We start from the raw sequence: 18,767 nt of genomic DNA, 5'->3' as shown, positions 1-18,767 counted from the left end.
TAGGCCACTGGCGCGCTGCAGTGGAGAAGAGCCGGCCTTGGGGATGGGGAGTGCTTTGCCCTGCCCTGGGCAACAGAGTCCTTGCCCTTGTGCTTGATGCTTGGTGGGGGACCAGGGAATGGGAGAGCCTGGCCCTTGTGGGGCTTCCAGCCAAGCCTGCGAGGTGTGGGAGTGTGTTTTTGCTACACACACATTTGCTCCCCACTCAGCGCCAACACAGACAGATGCACCAGCCTTGTGTTCTCTCTTGACCATCCCAACAAGCCCTCCTTAGTCACCCTTCCAGCCACTGGGGTGTCTGCTCCCTCTGCTTGGTGGGGCCTGGGGTGGATGCTTCCAGGTTCCTTGACTCTGCCTGTTTCCCCTGACACGCTGCACTCGTTCCCGCTAGGACAGTGAGGAGGGCAGCTGGGCTCAGGTAAGACCCCCTTCTCTGTCCAGAACCACCTCTCAGGATTTCAGGGCAGTATTTTCCCAACAGGCTCTCTGCCCAACAGGACTCCCTGAGTCCCAGTCTATTTATGTCCCTTCTTTGCACGGAAAGCCATGGACAGGTTTTCTCCTCCCGCTGAGGCCCCCTCCCTCTTCATTCCCCTCTAGCTACTTGTTCTGGTTTCTCAGGATGGCCAATGGGGAGCCTTAGAGGGCTGTGTCCCCAGCACACCTGCTTCTTCCCCTCTCGTCCCGGGAATAATGAGACCGAGATGGGTACAAATCCTCTTCCTCACCGCATCCCGCAGGGGGCAGCCCTGGTGAGCTGGGCAAAGACCTTTTACTCATTTAGTTAGTAGGCAAATATTTATTGAGCAGCTACGAGGTGTCAGGCCCTTCTAGGCTCTCTGGATACAGAAGTGGACTCTTATATTCTAGGGGAGAGACAGGCAAGAAACACACAAACACACCCACGACCACTATGTCATGTGGTTCTAAGGACAGTGGAGTAGCACTGTGGATACTTCAAGGGAAACCCAACCGAGTCCTGGACAGATTAGTCATAGTATATTTACACAGTGAAAACTTCAGCAGAGGAAATAGACGAAATTTAGAAATATTATGTCAAGTGCAAAATCGAAGCCCAAAAGATTCATAGAATTTTATACTAAAACTCAAAAATAAGCAAACTTAATAAATTTTTTTTTGAGAGAAATACACATTGGTGATTGTAAAAACTGTAAAAACATTTTTTTCCAGCAAGGGCATGATAGAATACTCAGCATAGTGGACACCTCTAGAGGGGCAGCAGGGGATGGGATGGGGAAGGCGAGCATGGGGGCGACAGCAGCCGTGGGATAGCGCGGCTGGTGTCCATCAATGTTAACTTCTTCTTTATGCTTAATAACGAACCTGTGCTACATTTATTTTTATATGTATAATGATTTCGTTTTAAAAGATAAAATCAGTGTTTCAATCTAAAAAAAAAGGAAGTAGGGTAAGGAACCAGAGTGACGGAGGAGTGCTGTTCCTACAGTCTTTCTAAGGATAGGTGGACAGGAGCCCCTGAGTCGGCAGGAGGTGACAAGAGAGTGGGTGGAGGGGGGCGGCCAGGGGGCGGCTGGGGGTGCGCAGAGGGGGATGGCTGGGGGGGGGTGCGGGTGGTGCGCGAAGGCGGGGCAGCCGGGGGTGTGTGTAGGGTGCTGGAGAAAGCAGCAGAGGGCCTGGGGAATTCCTGGACTGGACAGCAGAGCTCAGAGTGCTGAGTGTTTCAGGTGCAGGCCTTCACCCGTGGCTTCTGACTTCTCTAGTCCATACGTAACTCTTGGATAGATGTGGGAGGCCACTTTGCGGTCCTCTGTAATGGGGCCTGTCCCCTGGGCCCAGTGGGCTAGAGGCCGGCAGAGAACCAGGAAGGTAGGTTGGCCACACGACACCACAAATGCATTCCTGAGTCGACAGGAAGGACCTCGTATTATCTGCTGCCTGGATAGTTGCTTCTGTTCATTAGTGTAGATAATTGATCTGTGAGTGGAACCATATCATTCTGTGATCTTAAAAAGTGCCATTTAAAACCCCCATCTCCTACCACTCCCAGCTTCTTAGTGAAAATCAGCTGCCACGGCGGATGGAGGGATGTTTCTCTCCACGGGATATGCCGGCCGTGGCCGACTGGCACTGCCTTCCTTCCCAATAGCCGCTCTGCCTTGTCCCCCCAGACCCTGGCCTATGGGGACATGAACCACGAGTGGATTGGGAACGAATGGCTCCCCAGCCTGGGGCTCCCCCAGTACCGCAGCTACTTCATGGAGTGCCTGGTGGACGCCCGCATGCTGGACCACCTCACCAAGAAGGACCTGCGGGTCCACCTGAAGATGGTGGACAGCTTCCACCGGTGAGCAAGACCAGAGCGTGCCGCGGGCCTCCCCCAGCCCTGGGGGTCTGTCTGCAGGGATCCAGGGGCCTCCAGCTCCTTGTGTGGCCCGTCTGGGCGCTAATGGGTCTCCCGCTTGTGAAAGCCAGATCCTCGTCTCATCCTGCAATGTGAGGGAGGATTTGGTCCTCTCACCTCCAGCCCTTAAGACACAGAAAGTCATTCTTCCTTAGCTTCACATTCTTGGAGATTTCCCTCCTAGGTCTGCATTTCATTTCTTTGTCTTTGGGCTTGCTGAAGTTTCTCTGTTCACCCTGGGAAGCCTCAAACTGAAACCAGTGTCCCGTTTCAGGGTCTAATTCCTTCTAAGTTGAGAGGAAAGGTCTTTCTGGGTCCTAGTCCTGCCTGCATCCCAGATCTGAGCCTCTCAGCTTTGAACCCACGCCCTTTGGTATACGGGATGCCATCCAAGTCTCTCCTCCCCTTTGCTGAAAAGGTCTTCTGTTCGCAAGTGTCTGTAGCAGAGGTCTCCACGACTGGCAGCCCGTGGGCAGGATTTGGCCCCACAATTGTGTTTTGTTTGGCTGACACGGTATTTTAAAGATTATGAATTTAGTTGCCAGCATTTAAACACTAGGAAATTTTGCACAAAATTCTGGATGTCTGGCTTCTCTTAAAAAACTGGAAGCTCTGTTGACACATTCTAGCATGGAGACAGCCAGCTGGAGCTGGTGGTGGCCGCCCTCCTGCCACAGGTAGGCGCAGTCCCCAGATCCTGCTTCATGCACTGCGCTACCTGCTTGAGCACAGGGGGGGGCACTTGCGTGGGGGAGCAAGGTGGGTGGTCATTCCAGGGGTTGACAGTCGCTAGGAAGGCTTTTTAACATCTAGCTTCAAATCACACAGGAACCTCGCTCTTTGAGCCAGGTTCTTTGTCTTTTACCTCTAATGCCCATGGCTGCCCTGCAGGAGCGGTATGACCCCACCTCGCATATTCTGAGTGCCACTCCGCTGGAAAGTGGCACAGCTGGTGTTCAGACCGAGGAGAATGAGAGGATAATGCGACGAATGTTGGGGCTGGGAGCGTGTGGCTTTTCAAGGTTCTCTTGGGGCTCTGTGGACGTCTCTTGGTCTCTCTGACTCATCAACCACGGAAGGTTCAATTTGTAAGGGGTCTAGCTAGCTTCCCCGTTTTATGGGGGAGGAAACTGAGGCATGGGAAGGAGCATCAGGGATGGTAGCCAAGTCTAGCCCCCTTGCCACCACACCGCAGAGCCTGTGACGCTAGAACTCCCTACTGTGACCTCCCTCGGCGCTCCCCCACCCCTTCCCAGGGCCGAAAGGGAATCTTTTGTCTCTGTCCCAGAGGCTGCCAGGCCTGGCTGCACCTGTCCCCTCCTCAGTGATTGATAGGGCTGGGGAGAGAAGGGCTACTCCCCTGCCGAGCTGGGATGTGCCTGGTCGGCCAGGGGATCAGTCAGCCCGGCCCCACCCAGCATTCTGGAGGTCCTCCTGGTGACCCTCTGCAAAGGCCCCAGGAGAGCTCAGCCTGCACACGTGGTTCCAGATTCAGCTCTAAGTCTGGAGTACTTCAGGGTTTCTAAAGCATTTCCCTGTTCCTTACCTCAACTACCTATATACCTGTTTTTATTCCCCTTAACATTTCATAAGCATGCTCTTATGTTTTTAAAAATTATCATAATTTTTATGGCAAAACATATTTATTTATTTATTTATTTTAAAGATTTTATTTATTTATTTGAGAAAGAGAATGAGAGAGAGAGAGAGCTTGAGAGGGGGAGGGTCAGAGGGAGAAGCAGGCTCCCCGCCGAGCAGGGAGCCCGATGCAGGACTCGATCCCGGGACTCCAGGATCATGACCTGAGCCGAAGGCAGTCGCTTAACCAACTGAGTCACCCGGGCGCCCCTATGGCAAAACATATTTAAAAACCCTCCTTTGTGTGAGGAAAACAAGCCCGACAGAGACCAGGAGTGTCACCAGGTGACACAGACTGGGGCCAACATCCTTCTTTCTTGACATCGATTTCTGAGCTCTTTTCCTTGGAGCATCGTGTTCCCTTGAGCAGCTTTCCTAGAGAACCGGCGGTTTTGATAGGAGAACCGGCACACACAATCATCGGCAGCGTTCTCCTGATAGTGGTACCATTGCCGGGTGCCTGGATGCTCCGGGGGCGAGGCCGAGCCCTTCCACGCACGACCACCTGTGATGCCCACGGCAGCACCGCAGGAGAGGGGTGGCCTCATTTCCATGTGCTGAGGGCCCGTGGGCTGGGAAGTGGCACAGCTGCATTCAGACCTAAGTTGATCGGACTTCAAATTTTCTCCATGCAATGCAACAGCTTTGAAAGTCCTAGGACCTAGGGGCGCCTGGGTGGCTCAGTCGTTAAGCGTCTGCCTTCGGCTCAGGTCATGATCTCAGGGTCCTGGGATCGAGCCCCGCATCGGGCTCCCTGCTCCGCGGGAAGCCTGCTTCTCCCTCTCCCACTCCCCCTGCTTGTGTTCTCTCTCTCGTTGTCTCTCTGTCAAATAAATAAATAAAATCTTTAAAAAAAAAAAAAAAGAAAGTCCTAGGACTTGGACAGAAAATGATAGCAAGTGAGATGGAAAGTAGGCAGAAGGCATTTCCGGTCAGGAGGTGTGTGTGTTTCTGCCGCCTCCAGCGGACCAAGGCTTAAACCAGTGGCTTGAGCAACGATTGGTTGGTTGCCTTGGGCCAAAAGAGGGTTCCTAGAAGGGGTGTCTGTGAGCTGCGAGGGATTGTTCTAGGAAGCAGGGCTGCCTGGGTGGAGCTGAGGGGAGAGAAGGAGGGAGTAGGCAGCGTAATTTAATTTCACAAGGCGATGCCTCAGTAATAGAGTTGGGAACGTCTATTCCTCCGTTTGATAGATGACAAAACCCAGAGAGGCTTGAATGAAAAGCAGTATTCAAGTGAAGGAGGAACATTCTAATGAAAGGTGGGATGAGCACCTCAAGAGGTCGTGAGTTCCCCGTCTCAGAGGTGCTGGGTACAGTGTTCACACTGCTCAGAAGGATGCTACACAGGAGACGCCTGTGTGAAATGGGGGCTTGGACTGGTGGCCTGTGGGGTCCCTTCTAACCTGCTGGTTCTGTGGTTCTTGGCCTGGCTTGTGATTATTTATTGAATGCTTACTCTGCACCTGGTACTGTTTAAGTACGTTTAGTACTTTCTGTGAACCATTTCATTTCATTCATTAACACCATAAATGGTATTGACTATGTGCCAGGCACTATTCCAGGGGTTTGAGATATATCAGTGAACAAAACAGAGTTGCCCTCATGGAGTTTACATTCTAACTGGGAGAGACAGACAAGGAACTATCTATCTATCTGTAGATAGTATCTATCTATCCATCCATCCATCCACCTATCCATCCATTAATCTATCTATACTGTATATATATACTATGTTAACAGACAAAAAGTGCGAGGAAAAAAATTAGACCAGGGTAAGGGGGTTGGGAGTATGGGCTGCAGTGGTGATGGTGATGTTGTAGTTTTAAATCAGGTGGACAAGGTGACCATTGAATTGAGAAGATGATATTTGAGCGAAGACTTAAAGGAGACAGGGGGTGAGCCATGCAACAGATTGGGGAAGGAGTGTTCCAGGCAGAGGGAGCAGCTAGTACAAAGGCCCTGAGGCACATAGGCAGGCGTAGCGTGCCTGCTGTGTTTGAGGAAGAACAGAGATGTCAGCGTACAAGGCAAATCGTGTAGCATGCGTAGGTTATTGTAAGGACTCTGAGTGAAATGGGGAATCAAAGAAATATCTTAGGGATCTTTCTGTGGGGTCCTAACTATATGGGTCAGATATCTGTAGGGTCATTCCAGAGCCTAGAGCGTGGGGGGCTGTTGCTTCATTCAGAGAACTTTCCTTCCATCTGTCAGACCCATACCCTGGCTGAGAGGGAGGACGTGGGTTGGGCAGAGGAGGGGAAGTAGCCTTGGGCTGGGTCACATGTAAGCCCTGGGAGAAGGAGGAACGTGAGTAGGCTGGGAGGCTCTTTGAGCTGGAAGACGTGGGCCTGGACATGCTATGGCTGGTGGTGGATGTGGAGCAGAGGTGGCAGGAATGTGGCCCCACTGAGACTCTGGCTCAGGGAGGGCTATGTGCCTGCAGAACCAGTCTTCAGTACGGCATCATGTGTCTGAAGAGGCTGAATTATGACCGCAAGGAGCTGGAGAAAAGACGGGAGGAAAGCCAGCACGAGATCAAGGGTAAGCTGGTCAAGCTCAGCGGGCCTCCTCTGAAAGGCATGGATCAGCCTTGGGGGAGCAGGCTCCTACCTTGCTGTTCCCTGCCCTGGGTGAGTGGTGGGGAGAGGAGGCATTCTGTGCCTCGGGGAAGCTCCAAACCCAAGAGGGAAGACTCAGCCCCAGTCTGTGTGATGAGGCAGACATAGTCCATGCCCAAAGGATGTTGCCATCTGGTGGAGAAGAAACAGTCCCTGCCCAGTCAGCTGTAACCGCCCCCCCGCCAACGATGGCCACCGACTGGACAAATGCAGTGAATCCCCTAGGATTCCTAGCGCTAGAGACTGGTATGGGAAAGTGCTCATGGAACTTGGTGATCTGGGTGGCATTGGGCGGGAAAGAGAGACAAGTCTTAGAAGACCCTTCAAAGGTGGAAAAATAAGAGGACCATTCCAGCCTGGGGGCAGGAGAGGGCCCAGGCAAGGGCTCTGGGGAGAAAGCCGGGAGCCTGATGGCCTGGCCTTGAGTCCTATTGGCTGGCAGGGATGGAGGGAAGTGGGGCTTGTTCTCTAGGAGCCCAGGTGCCAGGGAAGACAGACCAAAGACAGAAAGCAGGTTAGACTGGCGCTCTGGGTCCAGGGAGCCACATTTCTGTCTCCGGAGGGGGCGTGGCCAAACCTCTTGCCTCTTCCTGCCTCTTTTCTTGTTCTGCCCTCCAGATGTGCTCGTCTGGACCAATGACCAGGTGGTTCACTGGGTCCAGTCCATTGGGCTGCGGGATTACGCAGGAAACCTGCAGGAGAGCGGCGTGCACGGGGCCCTGCTGGCCCTGGATGAGAACTTTGACCACAACACGCTGGCCCTGGTCCTCCAGATCCCCACGCAGAATACCCAGGTGGGCATCCTTGTCATCAATCAGTCTCAATCTCAGGCTCCCCCTCTGCCCCACTCTCCTACTCTCTCCTGCTCACATACACGGGTTTATGGATTTGTTGGGGGACCATTCTAGGGCCTGTCTCAGAGGGGAATCACAATGGCTTCAAACCTCCAAGTGGTCCCGGTGCATAACCAAGCTGCCCAGGGAACCAGTGTCCTTGACATACAGAGCCCACCCAGCCCACCCCCACAACACTGTGTTCATCCCCTCCCTGCCGTGGGCACCCTTTCTCTCCCCCGAGCCCATCTTTGCCTTTGACACTCTGCGCCTTTTCCTCACCCTGCTTTTCTGACCCGACTTTTCTTAGAGGAGAACTAGCCCCGGGGTCTGAGGTGATCAGAGAGCCCACTGTCTCCTTTGTCTCCCACCCTAAGGATCTGCTCCTGGGCTCCCAGGCTTGAGAAAGCTAAACATACCAAATAACACAGCCCCGAGCCTCTCCGTGCCAGGGCTTTGTCTCCCTGTCACCAGCTCAAAAGATGAGACATCTCTTTAAGTTATGTTTCATAATTATTATGGAGCTGTTATCCAAGACTATAGCTAAACTCTCTTGAACCTATTTATGTTTGGCCTTTCTCACTTCCTGTGGGCAATGGACTCTCTTGTGCAAAGTACTTTCTGATTTTATTTGTCCTGAACGTGCCCCGTCAGGCTCTCGCTGGGGAAGGAAGGGCACCGCCTCCTCCTCACTGACTGGGTTTGACCCGGCCTCACCTTTGGTCATTTCATTGACGCTGATTGTGTTGCCTCGGGGCCCAAGCCTTTGTCCCTCCAGACAGAATGGTCTTAATTCTTTTAGGCTTTCCTCATATAGACGCGCCTCTGTGCCCTGATCATTTTAGCCACCCTTGTCTGGACTGTGTGCAGCTGTCAGGGCTCTTGAAATTCAGCCGCCAGAGCCGCACAAGCTATTCCGGGAGCAGATGCGTGTTGGCTTGTGTGAGGGTTGGTGGTGTTGTCTCGTAATTCTGGGGGGCGCGTTGGCCTTTTGGGGGTGTCGGGCAGCACGCAGGGCCAGTGTGTCCCATAGGCCCTCTGCGGTGACCCCTCCAAACCAGTTAGAATGGAGGGCACAGATCCCCTGTTCTCTAAGAGCTGAGGTCCCCTGCCCCCCATGCGGTTTTCTGGACGTGCCCATCTCCGACCTCCTCTGCTTTCTCGCCCGCTCCCACAGCCTGGGGAGACGTTGCTGAAGTTTGCATCAGCTTCACCCCTCACTGCCCTGAGGGGCAGTGTCATCTGGATACTTGGAAATTGACTGTGCTTCTCCTTTCCCATCACTTAGGAGGCAGGCCTTCCGAAGCTCTGGGGTTAACATTTTCCACCCAGAAATGGGCTTGTTCTTCTCTGTCGTTGGTCTCCTGCCTCTAAATGTGTCCGGGTTTTGCGTAGCCGTGCGTCTGCAAAGAGCTGCCGGAGACCTCTCTGGTGCTTGCTAACCTTTCTGGTTTTCCTGACTGGTCCATTTAGCTCAGCTCTTAGAGGAAGTGGGAGCTGACCCAGCGTGGAATTCTTCATCAACAATGGTTAAAAATATCTGGGGGTGGGGCGCCTGGGTGGCTCAGTCGTTGAGCGTCTGCCTTCGGCTCAGGTCATGGTCCCAGGGTCCTGGGATGGAGTCCCGCATCGGGCTCCCTGCTCCGCGGGAGGCCTGCTTCTCCCTCTCCCACTCCCGCTGCTTGTGTTCCCTCTCTCGCTGTGTCTCTCTGTCAAATAAATAAAATCTTAAAAAAAAAAAAAGATTTATTTCTTTTTCCTTCTGCCTTCGGCTCAGGTCATGATCCCAGGGTCCTGGGATCGAGCCCCGCATCGGGCTCCCTGCTCGGCGGGAAGCCCGCTTCTCCCTCTCCCGCTCCCCCTGCTTGTGTTCCCTCTCTCGCTGTGTCTCTCTCTGTCAAATAAATAAATAAATAAAAATCTTAAAAAAAAAAAAATCTGGTGGCAGTTTCAAAAACGTTGTTGTTCCTGGCTTTTCCCAAATCTCCTGCTGAGTGAGGCTCCTGGGAGGCTGAGTCAGGGCCTGTAGGCACTAATCAGCCCAAGGGCCACCAACATCTATGACTGAGCAGTCCTCCTGGCTGAAATTTTTGATGTGGAGCCTTATGAAATATGTTTCTTTAATCTAAATAAATTAAATCCTTCTTTTCTTTTTTTTTTTTTAAAGATTTTATTTATTTATTTGACAGAGAAAGACACAGCGAGAGAGGGAACACAAACGGGGAGTGGGAGAGGGAGAAGCAGACTCCCCGCCGAGCAGGGAGCCCGATGCGGGACTTGATCCAGGGACTCCAGGATCATGACCTGAGCCGAAGGCGGTCGCTTAACCGACTGAGCCACCCAGGCGCCCTAAATCCTTATTTTCCATGGTCTACATGCTTATTTACCCCTCCAGAAAGATAGGAATGCATGATTTTCCCGTATAGACAGAATATGGGGCTTTCCCCCAGTAAGTGAATCCTGCACATCCATGCATTCTGTGGTCCTACTTTGTTCAAAGTTACAGTTTTCTAATGTGCTCCATATGAAAGAATCCTAACAGGAGCAAGATGGCATAGAGGTCATTAACTATACCCCTCCTATCTCTCCGTCTCTCACCCTGTGGACTCCAGGCACGCCAGGTGATGGAAAGAGAGTTCAACAACCTGTTGGCCTTGGGCACAGACCGGAAGCTGGATGATGTGAGTACTTGGCTGTGAATTAGGGGCCTCTGGGATTTGGGCATTGTTGGTTCGCTGGGTTGAAATCCATGAGTTGTGCTTTCCTTGGGCTGATGATTGGTGGGGTGGCCTAAGGGAGGAGAGCTGGAGGGGTTGGGGATGAAGTCAGGGAGTTTGGGGTGGGGAGGGGCAGGGCCAGACCTAACAATAGGCCTAGGGAAGTCTCCATGAAACTCCTTGTACAAAAACTAAAGGCTCTTATGTGTTATACTTCTAGCATCTTCCAACTCTGTGCCCCACTGCCCTCCTAACCACACAGGATTGAAGGTTCCCCCCAAAGGCCATCTCTTTGGGATCACACCTTTTTCTTCATTTCTCAGACCCCATCTCTCAGTGCTCTTGGCACAGCATGACTCCAGCCTGCTTCTCAGGATTCCCATCTGTCAGAGCGTGGTTGTTCGGAGGTCGGCGTTATGCTGAGGTCCTTAAAAGAAGGGTCTGCTTGCTGGTTCGGCCGTGTGGTTTGACACGCTGCTCCAGATGTTTATCAGTGCAGTTTCCTCTCCAGTTCTACTCTTGAGTTACCTTCAAGCCAAGTTAAGGTTCTCCTCTCCTGGCCCCCCTGGCCAGTGAAAAACCAGCCTTTTTCCCTGGGTTTCGTCAGGCCTTTCCCTGAGTTTAGGCTGTCCTAAATGTCCGGATGTCCTGAGCTGTAATGCTCCCATTGGAGATGCCTGCCCAAAGGTACCTGTCTCCTGAGGAGGCAGCCCCCTCCTCAGCCCTCCTCCTCTTCCCCCTCCCCTCCTCCCTCCCTCCACTTTCCCATCACCAGCCTTGCGTGCCTTTGCCTATCTGGTCAGGCTTGGTTGCCTTGGCTCCAAACAAGTTAAAAAAAGAGCCCAGATTATTTATTTTTAATGTTTCCATCTTCAACCAGATCTGTTTCTTCTGCTCTCCCAGGTCTGTGTAGCGTCCCTTTCTACACACCCCTGCCCCGACCAATGCCTCTGTTTAGACTTTTGGGCCTCTTTTTTGGGACCCCATTGGTGTTACCTACGTATCAATTAGTCTTTCTCCATTGGGTTTAACAGGGCTAAAGTCCACCTTTGTGGAATGATTGTTCTGCTTCAGTAGATAGGACACACTCAGGAATACACAGAATTTGTGGAGGGGTATTTTCTTCACAGAGGTACCTTGAAATTTGGAGTGTGTTATTTACACACACACATAATTTACGTGTGTGTGTGTGTGTGTGTATTCCTGTCAAGGAGATAAATTGCCAGACCCCACCAGCTATCCCCACTCCCAGAGATCTTAATTTTCCCAATGCCCCTGCTACGTGGAACCCTCCTCTTATTCCCCACACACCTAGGATCTTAGCTTTCTTTGATGCTGCTTGGAAAAATGATGCCTGTATATCTTAGTGTGGTGCTTTCTAATTAGAAAGCTATTTATTCCTTCCATCCTTACAAAAATATTCTTTGAAGGCCTACTCTGGGCCAGGCATTGGCCTAGGCAGAGGGGTATAGTGGTGACAGACATCTCATTTTATGCTCACACTCATCATGTGGGACGGGTTATTATCCCATTGGACTGACTGATGAGGAGCTAAGCTCAAAGAGGTGACCTCCCTACTGTCACACGCCGATGCATGGCAGAGCAGGGATGGAGTGAAAGTGTATCTGATTCCTCTTCTCTCCCTCACATCCTGCTGCCTCCCGGAAGCATGTAGAGCTACCCAGCCTCTCTGGCTTCAGACATTGGGGTGGGGTTATTGAGTAGATGATGTCATCTTGGCAGCACAGAGGGATTTCTGGGATGCAGCTAGGTGTGGGGCTGCAGAGGACTGGTTCTTGCAGGAAGCTCAAAGTTGAAGGCCAGGTTCTGGGAATAAGGTGGGATTTGGTGGTGGTGGGTGCAGGGGAGGTCGGAGATCCAGGGAGACTGCTTCCTGTCCAGCCATCTAATAGCATCAGCAACCTTGAGCTGGTCTCTTGAACTGTTTCCTCTGTCAATTCTGGTTCTCAGTTTCCCCTCTCTAGCTTCAAGGCCCTGGAGGGTTGCATCCAATTCTCCCCCTACATGGAGAGCAGGACTCCAAGGCCCTGGAGGGTTGCATCCAATTCTCCCCCTACATGGAGAGCAGGACTCCAGGGAAAAGAGGAGAGGAGCAGGAAGGATATCTTCTAGGGGACAAGCGATACAGACACAAGTCTTAGGGTTGGCAGAAGGTGGAAATGAAAAAGAGAGTGGGAAGGAAGCAGGGAGGGAGGGAGAGAGAGAGAGAAAGGGAAAGCACTCTGGGCTAGGTTAAGGGCAGGATCATGGAGCGGACAGAAGTGATGAGGAAAGTTCCTGATGAACTCACAGATGGGATGCCTGCATAGGAAGCCAGCTGCCATCCATTCATTTAACAAATATTTACTGAGTGCGTACAATTTTCCCAGGCACTACCTTTGGGGCTGGGGATACACTGGTTGGAACAAAAAAGATCATGGTCTCTGTCCTGTGGAGCACAGAATTTGAAAGTGAGAGGGAGAGAGTTGAGGGAGTAGAGGGAGAAGGAGAGGGAGAGCTTAATGAAATAATCTCATAAGTACATGAAAAGATGATACTAGGGTGGGTGCTGGGACAGAGGCACATGGTGCCAAGAAGTGATAGGAGCATTTGGCCTCCGCAGGGCACAAGCAGCAAACCCCAAGGGCTTGGGGCTGGGAGGGGTTGTTGAGGCAAGAACTGGTGGGTTAGTGTCCCTTGTTCCTCTGGCAGCTCTCTGCCTGCACCAGTTCTGAGAACACAGGGGTTGGCTTGGGGGTGGGGGGAGATTAGACATGGCTGCCAAGCAGGGTGGAAGTGGGCTCCTCAGGGTGGGCTGGGGAAGCCTGTGCAGAGGGGCATCCTGTAGGGTTATGGCTCTGGGTGCCCTTTGGCAGAGAGAGTTTGGAGACTCAGCTGGTAGATGGCAGAGGCCTTTGGAGGAGCCTGCCTCTGATCGGCCAGCCACCTGACCCATCACTGTCACCAGGTGCTCTCACTCGATCCCATTAGGGACAGGCAGCCTGAGAAAGAGAGAAGGCAGATAATGTCCTTCCTATTTTACAGAAACGGAAGCTCAGAGAGGTCCCTTAACTTGCCCAGGGACACGGAGCTAGTAAAATGGCAGGGTCTCCCGACTCCTGGCCGGGTGCACTTCCAGCGCACCGGGCCGAAGCCAGAGTGAAGGCAGGAGGCGGGGGGGGGGGGAGGGGGGGGTTGTGGGGGCTGGCCGCTGCCCACTTCCCATGGCATGAGGCTGGCGGGGGGGGCATACTTGAAAGGTCAGTGGGCTTCCGCAGGCCGGGTTGAGATGACGGGACTGGGCAGGGCAACAGTTCCAGGATGCTGCGGGATGGTGACAGGTCGGACCAGCGGGGACGCCACCCCACCTGGAGGCCGGGGGTCTCGGAGCCTGCAGGGGCCCCTGGGAGGCGTCTCCTTCAGCCCGAAAGGGGAGGTGACCCTCCCCCCCCAGCCCCCCGCCCTCGGGCGGGCCGGGAGTGAGGGCCTCCGCGTGTCGCGTGCAGGGCGAGGACAAGGTGTTCCGGCGCGCGCCGTCCTGGAGGAAGCGCTTCCGGCCGCGGGACCCGCACGGCGGCCTGCTCGGCGCCTCGGCGGAGACGCTCCCGGCCGCCTTCCGCGTGGCCAGCCTGGGGCCGCTGCAGCCCCCGCCCGCGCCGCCCAAGAAGATCACGCCGGAGGGTGAGTGACGGGCCGCCGGAGGGGCCTGCGGGCGCCGCTGCACTAACGCTGCCGCCGGGCCGGCGGGCGGGCCGGCGGGGCGGGCCCCGGAGCGCGCGCACTAACCGCCGCCCTGTGTTCTCCCGCGGCCGCCGACTCCTCCCAGCCGGGACGGCGGGGGCGCCGAGACTGGAGCCCTCCACGGTTCGGACCTACTCCTGCTGACCCCCCCTCCCGCCCCGGCCCTCGCGGGGGTGTGCCCGCGGTGCGGGGTAAGTGGGCGGGGCCCGGGCCGCACGCCCCGCCCCCCCCCGCCGCACGCCCCGCCCCCCCGCCGCTGCTCGCGCGCGCTGCCCCCCGCCCGGCCCACCCCCCTCTGCTTCCGCCGCTGCCGGGGCGCCTGGCGCTTGCAAGCTTGCGCTCACGCCTCTGCAGCCCCTGGCCCCCCGGGACGACTCCCCGCTCACGGCGCACTGCCTCTCTCTCTCCCTCTCTCTCTCTCTCTCAGCTCGCTCCCACTATCTCTACGGACACATGCTCTCCGCCTTTCGGGACTAGCCACGGCCCCCAGGGCCAGCGTCCTCCGGCTGGGTTTCACAGGCTCAGCTGGCCCTGGCCCCTCCTGCTCGTTCCCCATCCTCTCACGGCTCCTAGTCTCGTCGGTGACTTTCCAGTTGGCCTGGATCTCAGAATATACTCGTCCACCCCCTCGGCATCCCACTACCCTGAGTCCCACCGTGTGTCCTTTGTAAGTCTCTTGTGGCTGTGGCTGGGTGTCCAAGTTGTCCATGCTTGGGATTCTGCAGAAGGGACAGGACAGCAGTAGCCCAGGGCCGGGTGTGACTTCACCCTCCTTCTTCTGGACCTGGCCTGGTCTGGACTGCGACCTGCACCAGAGACCAGGACATGGTGCCAAGGGCTGGGGGTGGCCCTTCCAAGAAAGTGGCACTTCAGACTCTGCCTTGCTCAGGCTCTTGGGCCTTCCGGTCCCTGTGCACATCCCAGCTGTCTGACATCTGGTTTCGGCACTCCCAGCATCGCGCCTTTCCCATCTCATCTCCACAAGGGCAGCTCCCGTGTCCAGAACCTCTGTGGGGGCTGGGGGTGGGGGCTGCGGAAGGCTCCGTTCTCTTTCAGGATGGTGAGGCTGGGGGAGGAGGAAGGCTAAGGTGGTGATTCCAGGCCCTTGCTTAAGATGAATCCCAAACGTGAGTTGGGGAAAAATCTGAGAAAAATGGCCCCCTGAGCTTTGAGCCAAGGTTAAGGATGGGGAAACTCTCAACCCTCCCGCCCAGGGAGAGGTGCAGGCTGGCCAGCGAGACGGAGAGCCAGTGGCCTGTGTTAGTCTGAAGCTCCAAAGGCAGGGGGAATGCGTCCTGTCCTGCCCCAGCCAAAAGGTATACGGTAGAGCTGCTGTTGGGGCAGGGCTGGGGGGTTGTGTGGGGTCTTGGCTCTGGGGCAGAAGAGAACTACCCATGCACTGTCCACTCTGCTCCCAGTATTCCTTCCCTGCTGTCCTCCTCTGCCCCACCTCTTTAGTAATCCAGCCCCTAAGAATATACACGATGGGTGGATTGAAGATACATTGACCTCCAAATCAGATTTGGGAAAAGGTAGTGTGAGGCTCTCTTCCCCTGATCTCTTGGGAAGAAAATAAAGCTTCCCCTTCCGTGAGTCTTATGCCAGGTCCAGGAAATCCAATGTTGGTGAAGGCCATCACTCTCCTGCTTGCCCTTAAATCACCCACCCCTTGTTCAGGGCTCTTTTGGTGTGCAGGGACTGCCTCCTCCAGAAATTCCGGAGACCCCCCTGCCCCCACCAGCCTCCAACATTTTAATTGCTTTCCTCAGCTGCTTGGTGGCAACTGGGGCTTAGGGATAGAGGTCCCGGTTTTGTCGGAATGTCATTCCCAAGAAACCCCTCCTCCTTAGCCACTTCCTCATCCTGCCAAAATGCCTGGAAGTGTTTGGGACCCAAGTTCAGGGTGAGGTGATGGACCCCAGTGAGAGGAGAGGAAGAGTATCTGGAGCAGGTTTCCTGGAGAAGTGCCGGTGCCGAGCCATCCTACAGGTGGCTGAGCAGCTGGTTTGCAACCTGATCGACTTGGGTTCTGTGCAGGGGCTTGGCTAGCAGGTGGGATAGTGGGTCAGAGCACCCTGGCCAGAAGGAGTGATGGAGCGATGCCAGGGCTTGGAGATGCCAGGGCTTGGAGCCTTCTGCTGTTTTTCAGTAGAGAAGAGGTCCACCCGTGGTGGGGCCGAGTGGGCTCCCCGGGTGTGGGCACGGCAGTCAGCTGCTCTGATTCTCCCTCATTGTTCCTTGCCCTCGCTGCCCAGCAGGCTGCTGTGAACGGAGCTGGAGGTGTTCTTGAGCAGCAAATGAGTTGGATGGAGAGAAAAGGCCCCTATCCCTGGGTGATGGATATTAGGATTACGGAGAAACCCCAGTTTCCTAAGATGGGTGGAGTTGGGGACCACCAGGCCCTCTGTCTGCATCCGGGGACTTTTGATGGACTAGCCAAGTGGGAGATTCAGCCCCAGCTTCTCCTCCACAACTTCACCCTGTCATGGTTGGCCATGTACCTGGGTCTATTCAGGGCATCCTGGGGAGTATTGCAGGGAGGTGACGGACAAGAGAATTCGTGATACAGTGATGGAAGGCTGTTATCCTGGTGTCCCCTTGCCTCACAGTCAATGTAGTTTTGGAGAGTCACCAGTGCTCCGAACCCCTCTCACCAGCCTCCTGTATCTTGTCGGTTCCCTTCTCAGTACTGTACCGGCTCAGTGCATCAGGAATGGGTGTGCGGGTGTGGATGAGTGTGAGTGTGGGTGTGTACGTACCAATAAACAACCTGGTTTTAAGACAACCTACACATGGCTCTGGTCTTTTCTTTTTTTTTTTTAAACTTAGAGCTCAGCTGACCTGTCCAGCTTCCTCCACAGTCCTCTGGGAAGTAAACATCCGAGTTTTATTTTTTATTTTTTTTATTTTTTATTTTTTAAAAGATTTTATTTATTTATTTGACAGAGAGAGACACAGCGAGAGAGGGAACACAAGCAGGGGGAGCGGGAGAGGGAGAAGCGGGCTTCCCGCCGAGCAGGGAGCCCGATGCGGGGCTCGATCCCAGGACCCTGGGATCATGACCTGAGCCGAGGGCAGACGCTTAACGACTGAGCCACCCAGGCGCCCCAACATCCGAGTTTTAAAGACATAAAGTCAGGAACCTTCTGTTTACTTACCTAACTATGGGATTGCTAGAAAGGCTAATGTTCAGGTTGCCTGTGCCGAGGGAATTAGGAAAAGGAGTGAGGAGCCCTGATGCTGGGCTTGATTTCTTCCTCTTCTTCCTCTCCACTCACCTGGTCCAGCTCCGCCCTCCTCCTGGCCTTTCACAAGGCTCCCAGGGCCACTGCCCCTCCACGGCCCCTGCTCAGATGACCCCTCGGCTCATGCTGCAGCAGCCCCCTCTGCCTGTCGATCAGAGGCCCACCCCCTCCGTGTAGCGTGACGGGCTGCCTGTGACTTGGCTCCAGTGCCCCCTCACTCACCAGTCTGAGTCCACCGAACTCAGAAATGTCAGTCCCTCAGCCCCAACACCAGAAGGCAACACGAGTGCCTCTCGCCTTCCCTTTGCAGCAACGAACCTTCCAGACCCACTTGGAACATCACCTGGGAGGCATGACCAGGCCCTCCCCAGCCGAACTAGATAAGCAACGACCCTTTGCTCCCTGGCACTCGGCACCCCACCATGCTAGGCAGTCTTCTCCTCGTCCGTTCCCACAGGGGGCTGTGAGGAAGGCCCTTGGGTCTGAATTATTGATCTTCGGGTCCCTAGATGGACACACTCGAGTGAATAAATGAATCAACCTTATCTCAGAGGGTTTTTAGGAGGATTATTATTAAATAAAGTAAAATTTACTGGGAACTATTGTGTGCCAGATACCGTTTAAGCATGCTCAATGTATTAGCTCATTTAATCCTCACAGCCCTGAGATGTGTTATCTTGGCTGTTTTGCAGAACAGGAAATTGTAAGGCTCAGACCACACAGCTGGTGAGAGACAGATGTAGGTTCCCAAGCTAAGTCTTCTGACTGCAGTGCCTTGTCCTTTTACTACAATATGTATGTTAAAACTTCTGACCCAGTGCCAGGACTCCCTACCAAATGTTACTTGCTTCTCTCTCTCTCTCTCTCTTTTATTTGCTTCTGTTTTAAGTGAGCTCAAGCCTCTGCCCCTTGGCCCCCCCTGCCCCAGCTCCCTTTCCCAAACCCACACTCATGTGGCACTTGGCTTCTGTGGACTATGTTTCTTCTGCTCACCTAAACTGTGGACTCCTTGAGAACAGCATAATACACCAAATCCTGGGCGCCTGGGTGGCTCAGATGGTTAAGCGGCTGCCTTCGGCTCAGGTCATGGTCCCAGGGTCCTGGGATCGAGCCCCGCATCGGGCTCCCGGCTCAGCGGGGAGCCTGCTTCTCCCTCTGACCCTCTCCCCTCTCATGCTGTTTCTCTCTTGCTCGCTCTCTAAAAAATAAATAAAATCTTTAAAAAAAAAAAGATCTTTAACAAAATTAAAAAAATAAAATAGAAAATGTAATAAATTAAAAAAACAACAACAAAAAAACCCACCAAATTCTTTCCAGGGCTACCACTGTCCCAAACACTGATGGCACAGGGTGGCAGGGTCCATGGGCACAGGTGACAGGATGGGAGCAAGACAAGGCAACCTGTGACCCAGGAAGGGCACACAGAGGAGGGAAGGTGCTGGCCTAGGGCCTGCAAGCCTCTGCGGGTCCCTTCCCACCCACTCCACGGAGGTAGAATTGACCAGCCGTGGTGGCCAGCTAGCTACAGGATGAGATCTGAAAGAATCCAGAAAAACTTTTTTTTTGGATTGAAAACTGTTTCCCAGTGTTGCC

The 18,767-nt window shown here is 54.1% G+C and overlaps 1 protein-coding gene across 12 annotated transcripts in view; it reads left to right on the top strand.

The window, feature by feature from the left end:
- PPFIA4 (PTPRF interacting protein alpha 4) overlaps positions 1-18,767 on the top strand; it is a 92,532-nt gene that overhangs the window by 33,685 nt on the left and 40,080 nt on the right. For 6 of the 12 annotated variants that reach the window (XR_010412225.1, XR_010412224.1, XR_010412226.1 and 3 more), the window contains exons 24-29: positions 392-418; positions 2,151-2,326; positions 6,464-6,561; positions 7,257-7,432; positions 10,084-10,152; positions 13,695-13,869. Coding sequence is in view for 8 of the 12 variants with exons in the window: in XM_064593981.1 (XP_064450051.1) it covers positions 392-418; positions 2,151-2,326; positions 6,464-6,561; positions 7,257-7,432; positions 10,084-10,152; positions 13,695-13,869 (721 nt within the window). In the remaining 4 variants the exon portion in view is untranslated. Of the gene's footprint in view, positions 1-391; positions 419-2,150; positions 2,327-6,443; positions 6,562-7,256; positions 7,433-10,083; positions 10,153-13,694; positions 13,870-14,014; positions 14,121-14,356; positions 16,719-18,767 lie in introns of those variants that run through there. The other 6 variants (XM_064593987.1, XM_064593984.1, XM_064593982.1 and 3 more) reach the window with 5 other exon arrangements.

Source organism: Mirounga angustirostris, unplaced genomic scaffold (genome assembly GCF_029215605.1).
Source record: "Mirounga angustirostris isolate CCGP_5_RB_7025 unplaced genomic scaffold, mMirAng1.0.hap1 SCAF_6, whole genome shotgun sequence".
NCBI classification, from domain to species: Eukaryota; Metazoa; Chordata; class Mammalia; order Carnivora; family Phocidae; genus Mirounga; species Mirounga angustirostris.
This window is presented reverse-complemented; position numbering and strand designations above follow the sequence as displayed.